This window comes from Lampris incognitus, chromosome 1 (assembly GCF_029633865.1).
Source record: "Lampris incognitus isolate fLamInc1 chromosome 1, fLamInc1.hap2, whole genome shotgun sequence".
Lineage (NCBI taxonomy): Eukaryota > Metazoa > Chordata > Actinopteri > Lampriformes > Lampridae > Lampris > Lampris incognitus.
The window spans coordinates 93623725-93644635 of record NC_079211.1 but is presented as its reverse complement, the minus strand read 5'-3'; the positions used below and the strand labels follow the sequence as shown (position 1 = coordinate 93644635).

At 42.2% G+C, this 20911-nt stretch overlaps 1 protein-coding gene across 1 annotated transcript in view; it reads right to left on the bottom strand.

The window, feature by feature from the left end:
- The window catches only part of ccser1 (coiled-coil serine-rich protein 1), a 276242-nt gene that overhangs the window by 250777 nt on the left and 4554 nt on the right, over positions 1–20911 (bottom strand). The window contains exons 2-4 of the mRNA XM_056290829.1: positions 19011–20029; positions 17856–18279; positions 2806–2990 (exon numbers count right to left, since the gene is read on the bottom strand). Of these exons, the coding sequence (XP_056146804.1) occupies positions 2806–2990; positions 17856–18279; positions 19011–20006 (1605 nt within the window). The 5' untranslated portion in view covers positions 20007–20029. The remainder of the gene's footprint in view (positions 1–2805; positions 2991–17855; positions 18280–19010; positions 20030–20911) is intronic.

The following is a 20911-nucleotide window of genomic DNA, read 5'->3' as shown; positions in this document are numbered from 1 at the left end:
CTTATTATCGTTTCGGCAGAGCTCATTTCATTGACACCTTCAACTAATAAGCAGTTTTGTCCATGGACTTTATACTGATTGCAAAGATCCATATTGACTGTGTTATTTTCAAAATAAAAATATATATAATCAAGTATTTTATAGAGAGGTGTGGTCAGTGGGGTAGTATATGGCCTGAAACGCTAATTAACCAATCTCCTGGCTGGCTCGCCAACTTTCTGTAACCTGCACGACAGGGGAATGGGCCTATGCTTGCGAAGGGACAGTTTACAGTCTAATGTCTAAGTTCAGTGGAGATTGGTGTAGGTTTTTTTCTAGACCGGATTCTAGTACTCACCCCAAAGACAACACACACACTCGTGGGTATAGTTTACAATAAAAAAACCAATTTATTTCAACAGTTCAAAGTAAAGTTATTTCAATATCAATACTAAATTAGATGTGTTATATATATATATATATATATATATATATATATATATATATATATATATATATATTTTACTCTATTATACTTTTTAAAAGTTCTTCCTAATATTCTATTTATTGTCTATATCTATCTATATTTTATTTTATACCCTTCTAATATATTACTCATGCAGCCATATTCTACACTAACAAATTAAAGAAAATAATCCAAAATAAAGTATGAGTGCACTCAAAGAAAATAATAAAGAAAAGAAAAGGGGGAATGATTCAGTCTTCCAATCTGTGCAAGGTGCAATGTCCAGATCCTACCACAATCACAGGGGCAAGTTAATGTAGAGGCGATGATGATGAATCCAAATCCAGGGCGATGATGGGGGCAATCCAAAGGGGGTATCCAAGGGTTCCAAAAGGGTGTAGCAAGGGGGGTTGTTCGGGGTACTAAAAAAACAGTCTGCACAAAATTGTACAGATTCCTTATTAATTGCAATCTCTATCAAACAATTACAAACAAAATAAAAATACCCAAATCTAGAGTCAATTCTCAGAATTAAATCATTTCCTACATATAACTAATATGCGGCTGAATGACAACTGCCTATTGCTGTAAGAACAGTTAAAAACAATGTCATCGCAGCTAGGCTGCGGCACTATCAACGTGAATTCACGTCTAGCTGGCTGCTATGGGTTCCATGCATGCCATGTAGCCCGAGTTGGCTCGGTGGCTAGTGGCGACTGGAGCTTACAGTTTTTTTTAACAACAAGCATATTATTATATTAAAATGTCTAATATTCCTACATCAAATAAACCCTATGGACCGGGTGTCCTGACTGGTTTTAAAGCTCTGAATCATATGGGAACTGCTAAGGATCATAGATATACGTTTTAGCTTGGTTAGCTTAGCTTAGCAACCAATGGAAAATTGTCAGTCTTTAGATTTCAAGATTTTAAACTCTTATCTCACCAGGATTCCAGCAGCGTACAAAACACAAGAGAAAGGAGTCTTCCTTCTTCCTTCAACGGGAGATCATCTGTCTTTGGATAAAATCAAGATATCCTACGTAAATGGCTATGATTACATGGAACACAGAAAGCTGTTTACTTTTTAGCTTTGGCTAGCGGCTCACCAAGGAAGCTTCGTGGGAGGGATCTTTTTTGTCGTAGTTCAAATGTCCTGTAGCTCAAATATCCGTAGTTCAAATATCAATAATTCAGGTATCCATAGTCAAAGTTGTCCGTATTTCTAAATATCCGTATTTCTCTTCTCTATTGTCGACGGTTGTTTGCATGGTTTAAACTCTGTAGCTCGTGTGCCTCCTAGAGGCTACTCGTGGAACTTACATACGTCACATGGTACATGTAATCATGTGGGTTACATTTGCAAAATGTATTGTTTGAAAAAATGTTTCTCAATAAAGTTTGAAAAAAAAGTCGGACACTGCTATGTCTGTGCACGGCAGAAAATGTTTGGGTGTAGGGACGGTGTGGTGCCAATGGCGTGTTTTGTCTATTTATATCCTTAGTTCTCTGGTGTGCCCTCAAGTGGAATCCTCCAGTAATGCGACGTACATACGTGAAAACTTCTGTCCATGACACAGCCAGTTGTCTACGCAAACACGTGGCTAAAAATCAAGTATATCTCCAGCCTTACAGTGATCACATCCATCTAGGCCAATATGATCACTAACACAGGTTGACCACTTTAAGTGAGCTTTAAATAAGTATATTGTAATGAAAAAGACAACTCTATTAAACTGGATTTAAATGACAGAAAGATAACAGCCAACCGTTGGCTACTGAACTGTAACAAAATATCAGCTGTTTCAAATGCTTCAAACAGAAATTTAAAAACTGACTACAGGTTACACTAACATTGCTTTGTGTTGCCTTAAGTACATATTGACATACAGACTGGAAATCCCCAAGTCCAAATGAGAGACACCTCCAAAGGTGGTTGAGAATTGCAGAGCTAAGATCCAGTGGGACTTCAAGTTCCAGACTGACAAGCAGGTGCTGGCTAACCAACCAGACATTGTAGTGGTCAACAGAGAACAGGGTCAGCAGTAGTGATCGATGTAGCAATCCCGAGCGACAGCAACATCAGGAAAAAAGAGCACAAGAAGCTAGAGAAATACCAAGGGCTGAAGGAAGAACTAGATTGGATGTGGAAGGTGAAATCCACAGTAGTCCTGGTGGTAATAGCACTAGGGGCTGTGACCCCCAAACTGGGAGAATGGCTCCCAGTTGGGATCATCGATTATCATACACACACACACACACACACACACACACACACACACGTGTATATATATACATATACTTCATATCAGTTTGTGGTCACACATAGACTCACAAACAAAGATAGGTTTTAGACATACCAGGCTTCCAAGTTTGGATGAGGAGGAGTTGTTCCTATGTTTCAGCAGACCACATCCGTCACTGCCAGGGGCATCTCTGTGGTTCCCATGGATACGAGGACCGCCCGCCCCCTCAGACGAAGAGCGCAGACGCCTCTCCATCCGCATCACCTCGTGATAAGGGCTGACACTGCTACACATAGAGGCTGAAGGGGGGCAAGAGAGAGGGAACAAAAGAGAAAAAGTATTAGAGAGAGAACAAAAGAAAGCAAAAATAGAAGACAAGAAGCAATAGAAAGAATAACAACAAAAAGGAAAGCAATCAGCCAAGTGAAGAAGCACCTTAGTCAAATGATGTGATTTATACCGCATATACCTGATGCCCGACATTGGCAGGCTTAGATATTTGATTTTTTTTGTAAAGTAAGTTGAGCTCTTGTTCCAAAACAGTCATCTGTTATTTAGAAATTTGAGGCACTTGGTGAAAATATCTCACCTTCTCTGTATAGTAAGCTTCAGCTAGGTTGCTCAACACCAGCTTGAATTTATACTCACTTTGACAGCAAGCACCTTTTGTTTTAGTGCCAGCACCAAAAAATATTTGTTGAACAACAAAATGGCAAAATAAGGAAAAGGGATTCCGGTGAAATTATTGTATGTGTGAGCATCCTTGTGTTCGGTTGTGTATATCTGAGCCAGACACAATGGGGTCAGAACAGAGCAAATAGCCGTTGCCGTAGATAAGACAAAGACGACTCTATTTCGCTCCACTATTAATAGAGAGTTGAGAAAACAGCCAGACAAAACAGTATCCTCTCATTCCTCTCATGGTGAGAGGAGCGGGGGCCTTAATCAAGTTAATAGGCTGACACCATGCTGGACTTCCCTATAATCACACAAAGGTGGAAATACAATGAACAAATCAATAATATCAATAAAAGAATAAAAATCCACTGTGCCTGTGAGCTAGCAAACTACACTGAAACAAAAAGCCCTAAGTAGATTGGCTCTTTCACTCAACCAAGAAGAATGACTTGAAGAAGACATGCAACTTACATCATGATTAAACCTATGTCTCCTACATTTAGACACAGACAAGAGACACAGTCTGCTTATCAACAGACACTGTCTGTTTGAACTCCTACCCTCTGGCAAGCACTACAGAGCAATGTGCACCAAAACCAGCAGACATAGGAACAGTTTTCTCCCCACAGGCCATCTCTCTCATCAGAATCAGAATACTTATGAACACTTAACAGCGTGGGGCAATAACGCACACTTATTATGTAAATAGGACACTTTGTAAATAGCCCCCTCTGGTCAAGATTTCTCACCTACATATCTACAATGTGGACTACCTCATTAAACCAGATGTGCAAAGCAAATGTTTGTGCAATACAAATGTACAATTGTAAATATATATAAAACTGCTGTATACTGGTTAAAATTATTACTGTTATTGTTATAATTATAACATAAGTATATAATAATACAGTATAACCATTTTATTGAGAGCCTGGAAATGTTCCAAGGTAAGTGTGTGTGTGTGTGTGTGTGTGTGTGTGTGTGTGTGTGTGTGTGTGTGTGTGTGTGTGTGTGTGTGTGTGAGCAAGAGAGCATAAACACAATCATACACCTGTGTATGGGTGTTCCAATTTCTGAGTCAGGATGTGTTCTGTCACCATTACAATGCCCTTTATGGCTTTTGGCATGAAAAATACTACCATAATACCCTTAGGGAAAACTTAAAAACCTACAGGAACAAGACTAGGTTAAAAACAGTGGTGGGCTGTCAGAGCCATCAGGGCCTTCTCTGCTGGCCCTGTCAAAACCAAAATCATAATTTGTTTTTCATTGTTGCATTGAAGTGTGCCTGAAATGTGTCTGAATTTAATTACTTGTTTTCTCACTATCGCCACTCCCTCTCTTCATTCATTCTCTAGCTCACTAGACCAACGCTGCTCTCTGTCACTGAATGCATGAGCACGGTTGATTTTGATTGGGCAGCGACAGTGTCCATTATGCAGTCGGGTATGAATGTTAAAAGTAAATGAGACATCGATCGTATTTTGTAAATCAGCAAATCGTTCACTGCTGATCTTAGCACAAGAGATCTGGAGGAACACTGGATGAACCAAAAATAATTCACCTTATTCACCTCGACCCCATGTTTGTTTTTCTGACATCATAAAGGGGATTAGACATGGAAGTACCATAGACTACAATGTTAAACTCCACAATGAAAATACAATTTCAAGGGTAGGATTAATCACAGTCACAGCTGGAAATCACCTCAGTAGCTACAATAAAACATTTCCCATGGTTGAGTATGTTCTCTGACCATTGTTTTATTGCTTTAGAATGAAAGTCACTCGCCTGCATTTTATATCATGAAAACCGCGACTGTTAAAGACATCTGAAGTCTTAATAAGGGCCCCTTCTCCTGGTAAGAGAAAAAAGGGGTGGTTTGTCGGCAAGTCTGAACACCGGAAAAGGGGATATACGCCTAGTGGAGATCTACAGTCTACTGAGTGCACTTTTCTACCTCACAGAACGCTGAATCAGTTGAACTTTCTGTGATTTCCTTACCTGGATTATTGAGCATGCATAAAGACACTCTTCTCGTTTTTGTGCCACGTGGCGTGTGTGTGCAACCTGGTTGCTGAATGACATAAAGGAAGATCTGATGGTGATACTGCAATAGCTGCTATACAGCAAAGTCGTGTGCGTTGTGGTTGCTGAAGATCAGCTGTCTTGTTGGTGTTGACCCAGTAGTGCATATACTGCAAGTTTGAACACCGTGATACACCGTGATGGTGTATTTTGTATGTGGCTGTATTGGCACCCATATGAGAGAGAGAGAGAGAGAGAGAGAGAGAGAGAGAGAGAGAGAGAGAGAGAGTGTGCGCGCGCGCGCATGTGACATTTTACAGAAGGCCCTGACTGAAGCCCCATGGTATGCTACTGGTAAAACCTAGTACATGGCTGGACCGCAACTACATTTATTAAACAGCAGTTTTTGCATGACTTTGTTTAAAAAGCAGCTGTTTTGATATTGGTTCCGTGAACAGCTGATGACCTAATAGAAAACTTCGCGCCGATTCATCTTTTTTTTTTTTAATTTACAAAGCGCCGATTCATTTTGAAAGAGCAAAGGCCAGCGGGGAAACTCCAACTTGGCCATCCAACCAATGGTGAAACTCCATCACTCACTCACGGAGAACCGCATGTGTAGGGCTTGCCTCGCTGTTGCAGTCCAGCCAAATATACATACTTGACATAAATTACTCTACTAAAAGCTACAGTTCCCAATCCCCCCAAACCTTTAAAAAAAAAATGCCACGTAGCCTATCTAAAGGCTTCAAGTTTAATCATGCACAAAACAATCACAACACACACAACAAAATATTCAAGAGATCGCAACAATGCGCGCTCACATTCGAATGAAATTGAAACGACGCTGCAACAAAGTTTCAATAAACTGAAACAAAGTTCTGCACAAGCTGTCACTATTTAAGAGCAAAGAGCATGAGTGAGGGCAAGGACACATGCCCAGACTCGGAAGCAGATAGGGCAAAATTCTGTCAATTTTAAGCTTCGTTCAAGAACAACTGCATCAAGTTTAAATTGCAAAAAAAAAAAAAAAGCAGTTACGGAAATTATAATGCCAATAACTTGAATCAAATTGCGATAAAGTTACACATAAAGAACAAACCACCGTGTAAAGAACAAAGATAATGTCACACGCATAGGCTCAGAAACAGATAACATGGAGAAAAAAGATCCAGTAGAGGATTTTCAAGTGCAGCGCAGGTGGCTCAGAAAGAGAGAGACAGAGAGAAAGACACGGAGAGAGAGAAGCTTGAGGATTCTCCGTAACCTTGCAATAACAATACCAACAGCCAAATACTTACCCACCTTAATGCGACATGTGGGCCTGCATCTTTGCACAAAGATCTCCGATGTTTTCCACAACTGAAGACAGTTTAAGCCTCAAATCTTTAGCATCCAGTTTTACAGATATTTTACATAAGACCACCATGACAATTTTTCTCTTACACACCCCTTGAGGCAGCTCGAGTACCCCAAGGGGTTCCTGCACCAAACTTTGGGAGTCCCCATTTTAGGAAATTGGGCCTTTCCCTGAGAAGCATTTGCTTAAAGGACCAGATTTGCAATATATTAGAGAGGAAGAGGAAGTCAGGATGACCATACCTGTAATAATCACTTGTGTTTACAGGCCCTTGTGTCTGACATGTACAGTTAGCTTGTGTCATCCTACTACTGACTGAGACTCACTGGACTAAAACCACTATATAAAACTGTTTGTCTGAGCTTTGCTAGAGGGACTGACATTGTATGACAGCTGCACAAGTTTTACTTATTTGGGAGCAGTAAATTTGTTGCTTTTATGCATTTTATAAATGTTTTTGATCTGAAATATAAAAGTTGGGAAAAGATCATTTTTAGTCATTGAATCCCACCTCATTATTTCATCTAGTGGCTATATTTTAAATCATCAGCTCTGTTTTGTTTTTCTATTTCTACTGTTTTGCCATAAATTTCATTACACTGAAAAATACGAGAACAAGATTTTTTTTTCCCCTCCAGAGGACCAACATCAGCACTCAAATGTGTGATCAGCAGTAGAGAGAATGGCCACAGTTTGTAGCATCTCAGGCTATGAGTATATGAAGCTGCCCAACTGATCACTTATGTTGGCCACACCTGTTGAAGTGTCCTTAAAATAAACCTACTTAACCTCTGGGGGAGCTGGATTTAATGTTTAATCTCGTTCACCAACCGGAGAGTGACAAGAGAAATCGCCTTTTAGGGGTCTAAGAAAGTATCAAATAAATGATTACAAAACAGGAGTAAATCCATCACACATATCCAAAAGTAGTGTTGTAGTACTCGAGATCGGTCTCGAGACCACTTTTTAAGGGTCTCGGTCTCGTCTCGGAATCGAAGGCATTTTTACTCGGTCTTGTCTCGGTCTCGGACTGGGCGAACTCGGGATTTTTGATCAAGACCGGGCTAGCACTGTGATAACAGAAAAGAAGAATGCAGCTGCTGCCTTCCCGGTGTCACGCACTCTTTGTGACACCCGGAGTGACACGCCCCCTGTACAGAGTGGATCAAGACGACTGGAGACGCTGCGCCCCCGGGAAACCCGCCATGAAAAATGTCGGCAAACTCAACCATCATTAAGTTTGGTTTCCAAAACCATAAGGACTTTATCTGTAAAAGGACATGCAAGCGAAAACACTCTGCAGTGTGCAAATTCTGCGGTGCACAACTCACAGAAACCGCCGGGACAACGTCAAGCTTTTATCGGCACATTGAGAGGAAGCATAAAGACAGGTAAATTAACTGTTAAATTAGCTACACTGGTAAAGTTAAAATCTGAAAATTTCAACACCCCATCCTAAGACATTGAGCCAAAATGAGCTCTTTTCTTCCCACGATCGTTTTTTTGCTAACTTTCAGAGCACCGAGTGTATATTACAGCCAAGTTAGCTTGCATAGCATTGTCAAAAGCAAGATAACAGAATAACAAACAATGAACCCGCCAGGTATTAGTCGAGCCCCCAAACGCCAGGTATTATTCGAGCTCCCAGGCACCAGGTATTAGTCGAGCCCCCAGGTGCCAGAAATTAGTCGAGCCCCCAGGCGTTACTTGGGAGGTTCTTATGCAATGCAAACGTTTTTCACTACACCAGTAAATGCAGTAAATGGGTTGAACTTTAGATGCGACCATCGGGAGATATTTCTAGTCTACAGCGTCCTCCATGTTGGTGCTTCGGCTGCAGAAATTAGATCGTTTGGCTCAACAATGAGACAGAAAGCTAACGCTGTGCTAGCTAGTTCAAAGTCAATAACACTGAATGAGTACGGTTAATCTAATTTGTTTGATAAAAAATATTGTAAAAAAACATTAAAAAGCACATTTTAAGACAATAAAAACTCAGTAAGGGTAATGCTAAAAATGTAAAAGCTTGTTTAAAAGCAGTAATTTAAAGTGACATTTGATTTCATTCATTTTAAAAAAGTGAATATATATTGACTATATAGTGATGCATGATGTCTCTCTGGCTTCTATAATTTGTTGCTTGTTTGCACTAAGCACATGCCTGTTAGAGATGTAACGTTTGAATCTTCTGAGAATTCTCTCTTGGTATTGGTGGGACTTAATCATTTTAATTCCTCCTCAATTTCAGGTTCCTGGAGTACAAGGCTGGACAACAGGCAGATGCTACACAGCCAACTATGGCATCCTTTGCCCAGAAAGTGCAGATCTACAGTCTCCATTCCCCAAGGCAGCAAGCCATCAGCGATGCCATTGTCAAAGATTTGATAATTGGGTGTTGCCTGCCACTGTCCCATGTGGAAAATGAACATTTTAAACACTTTCTTGAGATTGTAGATAACAAGTACACACCAATCTCTAGGAGAACAATTTGTGAGAAACACATACCAGTTTTGGTAAAGAAAGTTAAGGAGACTGTTCTTGAGAAGCTGGAGAAAAGCTCAACAGTGTCCTTAACTACTGATATCTGGTCTGATCGTAGACTGCTTTCCTTCCTCGGAGTAACTGCTCATGTGTGCAACAAGTCAAATGAATCCTATGCCCTTGAATCCTACTTGCTGGACTGTAGACGTTTCACAGGCAAACATAGTGGAGAGCGAATTTCTTCTGCCTTTGAGGAGATCACCGACGAATGTGGTATCCGTCAGAAGATAAGTTATATTGTCACAGACAATGCTGCCAATATGAAGTGTGCTTTTAAAGTTCAGATGCCACAACAGCAGTCAGATGACAGTGAGAGTGAGGAGGAGAATCTAGATGATGAGCACCTGTGGGAGGACATGAATTCTGTGGAGGACACAGAGCTACTCTGGTCATCAGGTGAGCGTCTTTCTTGTTTTGCTCACTCCCTGCAGTTAGTTGTGAATGACGGCATGAAGGAAGTTAAAGCCATCTCTCGCAGCATTGCCAAAACATCACGCTTCTTAACTCTGTTACACAGCAGCTCACAGTTCAAAGACAAATTTGAGGCTGCATTTGACTCTACGAAGACTATTCCTGCTGCAAACAACACTCGCTGGAACAGCACTTTCAAACAAGTGCAGGCCCTCGCAGCTCTGGACCATAAAGCTCTGACTGAAATGTGCAGCAAGGACTATGAAGAAGTGGTATTCAGCACTCGTGAGTGGAACCAGCTTAAAGAGCTGACTTCAGTTCTCGTACAATTCTCAGAGGCAACAGACCTGACAGAGGGAGAGAAATCCGTTACCATTAGCATGGTTATTCTGACTGTTCTGGACCTGCATACACACCTTGTGAAGATGGGAGAGACACGAGTACAGTGTTGGCCATTAGTAAAGGCCCTCCATCAGTCTCTGATTAAAAGATTCAGTGGAATCTTTGGCAAAACAAATATGACTAAAGACAGTGGGGGACAGGAACCTTCCAGCCATAATGTGTATTTCTTAGCTACAATGCTTGATCCACAGTTTGGATTAAGCTGGGTGGATCTGGATGTTACTAATGGGCTAAATGCAATGCCACTCATGAAGTTTAGAGATGAGCTGAAGAAAACACTGACAGGTATACACACATACATTTTACATCAAGAGAAAAATATTGTGAGAGCAGTTTTATTTGATACCTGCAGACACTGTATATCCTTTAATCTAACCCGTTTTTGTTTTTTGTTTTTTTCCATTTGCTTGTAGTCTGGTCAGTTAAGGGCAAATATGGGGTCAAGGCTGCAAAAAGTCATTCACATTTGAGCCAATGTTTTTCTGTTAATTTAGGGTCCAATAAAGAAAAAAATGCAAGGAGCCCAAAATTTTAGGTGGGGGAAGTCTCTGAAATGGCCACGCCCACTTTTTAGGCCTGGAAATCAGTATCTCGGCTCCTGAATGTCGCAGAGAGCTGATCATGGGCTCAAAAGAAGCAGAAGCACCACATTTATATAAGCATTATGAACAAACATATACCCCAAAACCTTTACTTTTTCAGGTATTTACAAAAAACTAATTTTCACTGGTCACATACATGGCCACGCCCACTTTTTAGCCCTGGGACTATATCTCAGGCTCAGCTCTCGGAGGTTGCCCCGAGTTGATATTGGGCTCAAAAGATGTGGAAATAACTATTTATATTAGTGCTCTGAACAAATATACTGTATGCCCTAAAACCTTCACGTTTTGAGCGATTCATGAACATGTTCTTTTTTCCATTGAATTGATCAGCAGCATGCAATCAACTTTAGCCAAATCTGTGCAAGAAGGCTATACAGTTTGTTTGAGTAAAAGTGTTACATCTACTCATGGAGTGCTAGTATTCAAGTTGACTCTTTGTTATAAGAGGAGGAACCCAGTAACCACCAAAGAAACAAAGCAAACCATGTGAGGTCCAAAAAAATCTTTATTTTAACCTCACACATCCCATCAGACTGGATTCAAACACTTGCTGAGGCACTTGCAATAAATGAGACATTTCATCCCTCTGCCAGCACAAGAACATGAGGTACACTTATTAGATCTGCAACTACACACCCCTGTTACTTGAGACAATGTATCTCTTGTGGAAACTGTGCTCCACTTGACGAAGAGTTCCTCTCCTTCGGTAGTCCAACCCCATTCAATGACAGGGGGACAAGGGAGTTGTAGCAGGCTGTTTCCCCACAGCCATCCTGCCTGGAATGTAGCTCTCAACAGATGCTGTAGAAGCGCATCCTGACTTGGGGGTAGGTCTCTCAGCTCATCATTAACTGAGTGCTTGAACAGCTGGAATCTGAGCTCATCTATACTGACACAGTTGTACAGTCCAGTCTTGTACCAGCTCATTACCCAGGGCTCAATAACTTCCATGCTTTCCTTAACTGTCTCGATACTAGGGCAGCAACTTAGTCCTCTCAAAGCAGCAGTGAGTTCTGTGGACTTACTGTGGTTTATCCAGGCTTTGTATTGAGCAGTCTTTGAGTGGCCAAAGAAGGCGCTCACAGAATCCCAGCCACTAAAAGAATGGAACACAGGCATGGCATCGGCCACATCTCCACCAAGCTTCTTGTGTGCTTCTGTGATTGAGTAGAATTGGCGTTTGCCAGGAACTGCAAAGTCAACTATTAGTTGCAAGTCATTACATACTGATAGGAACTGTGTAGTGAACCCTAGTAGGATGACTACCACATCGGAGTCGACTGTTCTAACTGTAACTGACTTGATCCCCTTGTTTAGCATGTGCATCACATGGCAAACGATGCGGTTGTCAGCCTCCTCAAGCATATCTATGCTGTCATAAAGCTGGATCTCGAAGCTTTCGCCGAAGTTTGCAAGCACCTTTCTGCCGTAGGTGATGCTGAACTCCTTGTCCCAGTTCCACGCTTGTGCCTTAGCAATCCTGGCGAACATTAGATTCAGGGCTACTTTGTTGTCTACATTAGACAGAAAAGCTTCAAAGAATTGCTTAGATTCTGGCATGGTGTCATTCTCACTGAAAGCCATCTGTGAACTACCTGCTGATCCCCGGTTCTTCCTAGTCGCAGTCTTGATACTCATATTCTGGTAGAGGTCAGCCACAATGTCAATACGATTGGCTTTCTTCTCATGACCGATCCTGGCAATGCTGTTCAACACTTTGATTACAAAGTCTTGGAATGTCATGCCTTTGGTGAGAGACTTTGCCATGATTCGTACTTGCACAGACAAATCTATCACAAGTCCTTCTGAGGATGTAGATTGAACTTGTACACCGATGTCCTTAAGAATTTGAGACTTTTGGCTATGATAAATATCTCCATCCTTTGTTGACAAGGAGTCGGGTAAACCTGAAATTGAAATGAATAGTTAAGCTAAGTGTAACTCTTGGGCTTACTGTCAAATCAATTAACTTGAATGTGAAATTGAATCAATGAATATCACTGTATTAAAAATCTGGTAAGACTTAAGTAACATCTAAAATATTTGAATAACTGACTTTATATCAATTAGTTTCACCTGTGAATTCACCACCAAATAACTTCCTTGTCTCTTCTTCTCTTGATCTGCAGGCCTCCTTCAGCTTTGCAAAGGTTCCTTTGGGTGGCTTGATTGCAGGGCTAGCGAGTTGGACTTTTGCACATGAACTTGGGAGTTTCAGGGCATTTCGTGAGATGGTTGCATTGACATCCTTCTTACTTAATACAATTCGCTCCTGCACAAACTGGTCATGCTGAGTTTTGCCGACTGTAAAGACAAAACTGGAGTCTTTACTTATGACATCTGGGAAGGGAATGGATGAGTTCAACCTCATGAACTGAGCTTCATCGAACGGGTTGGTAAGGATACCCTGGTACACCTTGAGTGTGTGGCTTGAAAATGTTTCCTTGAAGGAATCCAGCATTTCTTTGTGCCCGTGTGATGGATCTTGACCTTCGACCTCATCTAGGTAGCGCTGGATTTCGGGTAGCGCAAGTTCGAGTTTCCTGAAGAACTCTTGATCTTCCCGATTGATGATATCAACATATCCAGTGTCAGACTTGATGACCTTTATGTTATGTTCCTGCTTTTGATCACATGCAATCTTTGAGAATGGGTTGTCTCTGGTGTTTACTGTGAAAGAGCCTGAAAGAAATTCCTTGAACAAGTATGGGTGTCTCCATTTGAGCTCTTTGAGATCCTGAAGAAACACTGATGCCCATCTGGCATAGTGTGTATGATCAAGTGCAAAGAAAAGAGGAATGAGCTGCTCAAGTGCACTGATCATCATGATGAAGTTTGCCTCTCGAAAGGATCTTATGAAGATAAGAACCTTCTTGATTGTGTCAACAATATTGTTCCAGTAGTGAAACATGGGGCTGTTTTCATTGGCCACCCAGTTACTCCAAGTCAAACTGTTGTCCTCTAGACGTTTTGCCTGAAATGCTTCATCTCTCTTCTTGGCCAGCACCACAGCCAGGAGTTGAATACAGTATCTAGCCTTCTTTATGGAATTCACATCGCAGACAGCAGTTGTCAGACCTGTGATATTCAGATTAGCTGAGGTTAAGATGGTATCAAGGCCAGTTCCTTTTATCAACTGCCCAACACAGACAAGAGAAACCTTCTCAAGGTGCAGCCCACCCATGAACGCGAAGTATGAATGAGAAAACTCTTCCCCCATGGCCCACTGTATCATCTTCTTGATGGCATAAAGGGGCTGATCGGATCCACCCACTGCAACCTGGCCTGGGTTAAGATATCTTGTGTATGATACTGCTATTCTCATGACATGGAGCTGAAGACAACTAAGATATTTTCTAAACTCATGATTCGTGTGTGTATTGTGCTTCATGCTTTATAACATAGGCAGCGAATGAGATTCATGTCAAATATAGCTTTTTACAACCTTCAGGAGCTGATACGTGAAACGTGACCAGTAAAAATTAGTTTTCTTAAAATATCTGAAAAAGTAAAGGTTTTGGGGTATATGTTTGTTCATAATGCTTATATAAATGTGGTGCTTCTGCTTCTTTTGAGCCCATGATCAGCTCTCTGCGACATTCAGGAGCCGAGATACTGATTTCCAGGCCTAAAAAGTGGGCGTGGCCATTTCAGAGACTTCCCCCACCTAAAATTTTGGGCTCCTTGCATTTTTTTCTTTATTGGACTCTAAATTAACAGAAAAACATAGGCTCAAATGTGAATGACTTTTTGCAGCCATTTTGCCTTAACTGACTAGACTATTGTGTTTTTCAGACACTTTGATAGCTGAGGTTGAAAACTTGATGGACTGTGAAGGTAGAGCAATGGACTACGGAGCCAGAAATGAAGAGTCACCTGGTGATTCACCTCCAGTCAAATGCTCACGCCTTCTTTCTCGTTACAAGGCTCACAAAAAGCGCAGCACAGGCCAAGATACAAGTATCAGGGCACAGATAAGTAAATACTTTGATGCCATACAGAATACTGAAACTGATGATGCACTTGTCTTCTGGGACAAAAACCATGACAGATTCTCACAACTCCACAACTTGGCACTGAAGGTGTTGTCAGTTCCAGCGTCCTCTGCACCAGTTGAGAGGGTATTTAGTAGAGGAGGCATCATCATGAGGCCCCACCGAGCCCGTTTAGGTCACAAAATGCTTCAGGCTCTAATTTTTCTGAAGTGCAACCAAGCTTTTGTTTAACCTCCTCATCCCTAGAGCCATGCAGGATCCTCCCATCTCACCCTAACCCTGGCCCAGAAATGGGACCTTTGAGGTCTTTCACAACCACCCCTTTGTGAGTGTATTCTTAGTGTTGAGCTCAGACTTTTAAGGGTTTTACACATGTTGTTCATGCTTGGCATGCCACAATTTTCAGTTAAAATTATTCCTAGTTAATTTATGCTTTAATTTTATGAAGCAAAGTTGTTATGGCTGCCTAGGAGAATTAATACTTATAAAAAGGACATTGTCTGGCCTTCTCTGTTGTTGTGAAAGTTCTTCATAGCCGTGCACCTAAGTTGTTTTTTCTTTTTCTTTGTGAGTGTGCTCACTTTTTTGCTTCTTTGGAAATCTACATGTCTTTTATAAGACTCGTGCAAAAACTAAAAGAAAGTGTATCTTATTTCAGATGATGTATTTATCTGTTTACACTTAGGCACAATAATTCAACAAATCCAGATTAACATCTTCTTGCAAGATATAAACAAAAAAAGACTTAATTGCTTGAAAATGAGTCAAAATAGCTGGCAAAGCACCAAAAGGCAAAATGTTCAAGAAAATTATTAAGAAATACCTTGCTGAAAAGAAATGTTGCTGTTGCATTTATGTAAAAGCAAACTTGATTAAAGAAAAAGATACTGGTCATTTGTTCTGTTTTGTTGTGATTTTTCTTTGATATATACAGTCTTGGTCTTGTCTCGGTCTCGACCTCCAAATGTCTTGGTCTTGTCTTGGTCTCGACCTCCAAATGTCTTGGTCTTGTCTCGGTCTCGATACTCTCTAGTCTCGATAATGTCTTGGTCTCGGTTGGTGCGGTCTTGACTACAACACTATCCAAAAGTAGAGAGCCCACATTCATTTGGCGACTATAGAGTCGGATTTTTTTTCAATTTTTCCCCTTTTTCTCCCCAGTTGTATCTGGCCAATTACCCCGAGCTGTCCCGGTTGCTGCTCCACCCCCTCTCTGCCGATCTGGGGAGCGCCCCAACTGACCAGAGGAGGCACTAGTGCAGCTACCAGGACAAATACCCACATCCGACTTCCCACCCGCAGACACAGCCAATTGTGTCTGTAGGGTCGCCCAACCAAGCCGGAGGTAACGCGGGGATTCGACCCAGCGATCTCATGTTGGTAGGCAACGAGTCGGATTTTTTGACATACACTATATGGACAAAAGTATTGGGACACACCTCTTAATCATTGAATTCAGGTAAGTCAGTTTGTGAAATTTCTTCCCGGTTAGATAGTCCATGGTCAACTGTAAGTGGTATTATTGAAAAGTGGAAGCGTTTAGGAACAACAGCAACTCAGCCACAAAGTGGCAGACCACGTAAAGTCACGCAGTGGGGTAAATGAGTGCTGAGGCACATAGTATGTAAAAGTCGCCAACGCTCTGTTGACTCAATAACTGCAGAGTTCCAAACTTCCTCTGGCATTAACATCAGCACAAAAATCGTGCACCGGGAGCTTCATGGAATGGGTTTCCATGGCCGAGCAGCTGCATGCGAGCCTTACATCATCAAGCACAATGCAAAGCATCAAGTGGAGTGGTGTAAGGCATGCTGCCACTGGACTCTGGAGCAGTAGAAATGTGTCCTGTGGGGTGACGAATCACGCTTCTCTGTCTGGCAGTCTGATGGATGAGTCTGGGTTTGGCAGATGCCAGGAGAACGTTACCTGCCTGACTGCATTGTGCCAACTGTAAAGTCTGGGGTGGGATAATGGTATGGGGTTGTTTATCAGGGGTTGGACTAGGCCCCTTAGTTCCAGTGAAGGGAAATCTTAAGGTTACTCTTTATTTTAGGGGGTTGGGGGGGGGTTGGAAATTAACTAGTAATTTCCTAGTGATAAGGTGGTAATTATCACGTAATTTATTAGAAATAAGGTTGAAATTACCTTGTAATTTGGGTTAGGGTTAGGGTTAGCTGTAAAATTGCCTGTAAAAACTACCACCTTATTACCAGGAAATTACAAGGTCATTTCAACCTTATTTCTACAAAATTATGTCATAATTACCACCTTATTACTAGGTAATTTCCGACCCCCTAAAATAAAGTGTTACCAATCTTAATGCTTCAGCATACCAACACATTTTTGGACAATTCTATGCTTCCAACTTTTTGGGAACAGTTTGGGGAGGGCCCTTTTCTGTTCCAGCATGACTGTGCCCCAGTGCACAAAGCAAGGTCCATTAAGACATGGTTGGGTGAGTTTGGTGTGGAAGAACTTGACTGGCCCGCACAGAGCCCTGACCTCAACCTCACCGAACACCTTTGGGATGAACTAGAACGGAGATTGAGAGCCAGGTCTTCTCGTCCAACATCAGTGCCTGACCTCACAAATGCTCTTCTATATGAATGGGAAAAAATTCCCACAGACACACTCCAAAATCTTGTGGAAAGCCTTGACAGAAGAGTGGAAGCTGTTCTAGCTGCAAAGGGGGAACCAACTCCATATTAATGCCTATGGATTTAGAATGAGATGTCATAAAAGCTCCTATAGGTGTAATGGCCAGGTGTCCCAATACTTTTGTTCAAAAAGCGTACATATTTACCTGGTAGAAATTCCACTGTCAGAGTGTAGCACATAAAGGACAGTTAGCAACTGTATCAGGGACAACCAGCTAACAGGTAGTTGAAACAGTTGCTGCCCTCACAACCGTTTAGTAAATAATCAGTATAACTTCCAACCTACACTTATTTGGACAGTGATTTACCTGAGCTTTCCAAATAATGAAACTCTTGTTAGTAAAGGTCCCACTCGTAGTGCTGAGTTAGAGGGAGAAGGTGTCCAATAAAAGGTAGAGCATGTAGCAAGCAAGCACTGTGAGAATACTGTCAAGGAAATGTGTGTGTGTGTGTGTGTGTGTGTGTGTGTTGGTCCATGCACACTTACCTGTGTGAGGCTTCCTCAGAAGCGAGGACCTGGGTTCATGACGGCCACAGCAACTTCCTCTTCCTCCTTCCTGGAGGGAGAGTGTGTTCCTGGTCTTCCTCTCTGACTGCTCCGGGTTAGAGTGACACCCCTCGCTGTGCACTACACACATCTCGCTCTCGCTAGTTGTCTCAGTCTGGTAACCAGCTGCTTTCTCCTCCACCAAACCTTTCTTCTTCTCAACTGGCACCTCTTCCCTTGCTTCCTTCCTCTCTTCTTCCCTCTCCTTCCTCTCTTCCGGTGATTGTTGCGATGTCGGCATGCAAGTTACAGCTGTTTCAGGCTCGGAGAGGGAAACAGCAGTTTCATAGTCTGTGTTGTTGGCTGTGCTAGCATCGGGAAGTAAGGGTTTGTCGGCACTGGACTGAGCAGGGGTGAAAAACACCTGGGAAAGACATTTTGAATGACTGCATTTCAGAACAGGAAATGATTCATTTGACTTCAAAATCTTATACTGAAATCGAAGTATAAACGTGGCATGAGGGAGGGAAAGATGCTATCAAGAACGCAAAAGACAAGAAAAATAAGAAGAGGGGAAAACTACTTAAGCACAGTGGATCAACTTTCCCTCAGGCAGAAAAGTGCACATGTATTGTATAGCTTTATCTCTAATTTCATAGTCTTGACCCTAACTTGAATAAAGTGTGGCATTGGAAGTGTTTCCATTCTCCTAAAGGAATAGGAAAACAACTTATTTTTCCATATTTGCGAGGCACTTTTTCTGAAACAAAAAAGTAAGACAGTTTTCAAAGTGTAATCTTAAAAAGATGTGATGTGTGCCCCTGTGATGGCCTGGCGGCCTGTCCAGGGTGTCTCCCCACCTGCCACCCAAAGACTGCTGGGATAGGCCCCAGCATCCCCACAACTCTGAGAGCAGGATAAGGGGTTTGGTTAATGGATGGATGGATATTAGAAAGAACACATTTGCAAGCTGATAATTGAACACATGCCGTATGCATATGAGCACACGAAACATTTCAAAATGTGTTTAAACAGCGGTACTATACTTTCATATAAAATATTCTCAATAAAAACCTGTCATGTTTTACTCTGAAGCAATTCAGAACACTCCCAGAGACACTTTGCAAGAGCAAAAATGAAAGAAGCGCCCACTACCTGGGAGGTAGACACAGCAATGCTGAAGTTGTCAGGAGCAGGTGGAGGGTTGGGGGGAGCCAGTTCAGCAGCCTGACTATGGTTGCAGGCAGGTACTGGGGCTAAACCCGATCCAGGGCTGGGAGCTGGAAGGCCATCTACCTCCGAGACCGAGTCTTCTGTGATGGGGATGAACTCTGAAGGGGTGACAGCTGTGGTTCGGTCCTCTGATATCATCGGAGACTGGAGCGAGCTCTCCCCGCCGACGCCTACCAGCTCTCCCGGCCACAACCCTGGGGAGAGTCCCCCCGCACTGGGAGTGACCATAGTGGATGTAGGGGGATCCAGATTTACCTCTGGGGGTCTGTGGTGATCAGAGGTCCGGGAGAAGCGATGGTGAGCTGAGAAGGATTTGGGAAGCAGCTGCTTTTTCTGTCGTGACGACCTCTTGTTGTTATTACTTCCGCTGCTGTAGTCGTCGAGGAAACCAGAATCATCACCCTCGTTGGTCCCCGAGCTGCTGATGCAGTTGATGAACACATTACGATTGGCTGTGGAGGAGGAAGAGGAGGAGCCCTTGTCAAAATCCTCGGTCTGAGAACGCGTGATTTTCTTTTGCCTGTGGCTTCCAAACCCAAATGAGTGGCGCGTCTTGGAGCGTCCACCACCATCATTGAAGGCCATCGATGATGATGTCGTGACCATCTGCTGGTTGTTGCCATTTGCATCCGTACCCTGCGGCAGCGGAGGTGTGAGGTTTATGTTAATGGGCTGGACACGTGGCTCGCTGTTGCGCTTTGCTGTAAAACTGAGCGACGGTGTGCGGAACAGGCTCCGGCGCTTCCCTGTGCTACCGGAGCTGGAGTTGGTGCTGGAGGGAGAGGAGGTGTGGACACCATTTCCCACACCGCCTGAAGATGGAGAGGAGGGTAGCGAGTCCTGCCTCTTATTGCTGCTGCGGCGAAAGATAGGCAGGCGAGAAACAAGCGTGGAGCGCCGTGGACCTGATTCACCCATCTAGGAATTGAGGCAGTGGGGCACTATGGAAGGAAGAAAAAAAAAATCCACATCAGCTATTTACAACAAACAACAGTATAAACAAGTATTAAAGTTACATCTACTCAAACCAAAAGATAAGATTTTAAAATGATACAGCAATCATAAAAGGACATTTTAGGATGCATATATGCACGAACGCACAACGTAAGATTGAATGTGCAAATGTAATCAATATGTTGTCTGTGAATGTTCTCATTCATCCAGGTCATGGTTATCCAAAGGAGTTGAATCAAGTGCAACTGGACTTGGTATAGATCCGTGAAGACGTTTCGCCTCTCATCCAAGAGGCTTCCTCAGTTCGTGCCTTTCTGACTAGACCAAGCTAGTCTGACTGGCTGGTGATGAGACTCAGAATTTATCCTCTTTGGAGTCGTTGTCAGAGCTATAGATGTCCATGGTTCTTTGTGTTCCAATGTTGAGAGAAGTGAAACGTCTTCACGGATATATACCAAGTCCAGTTGCACTTGATTCAACTCCTTTGGATAATCAATATGTTACAACTTGTAGGCCTAACAGGTTAAGCATCTCAAACTGAGACATTATCTGTTCCTCAACAGTCCATGGATTGATTTGTGAGAAGGTATCCACAATATTAATTTGCAGCTTCCTCAGGTTTTTGAAAAGACAAAATAAACCAGTGGCATTAATTCAAATACAATAAAGTGTTTATTAATTTTGAATCAGGAAAGAATATTGAAAATTCAGAGTAAAGCTCTGGGGCTGTCTCTGATGCATGCATAACAAAAACAGCAAAATGCTTTTGCAGCTTATGTCTCAAAAGACAGTGACTTATCTTCTTCAGTCTAAATTATGGACCAAGTTCTATATTTAATCCCTACTGATTTGAGGCAAGAATACAGTAA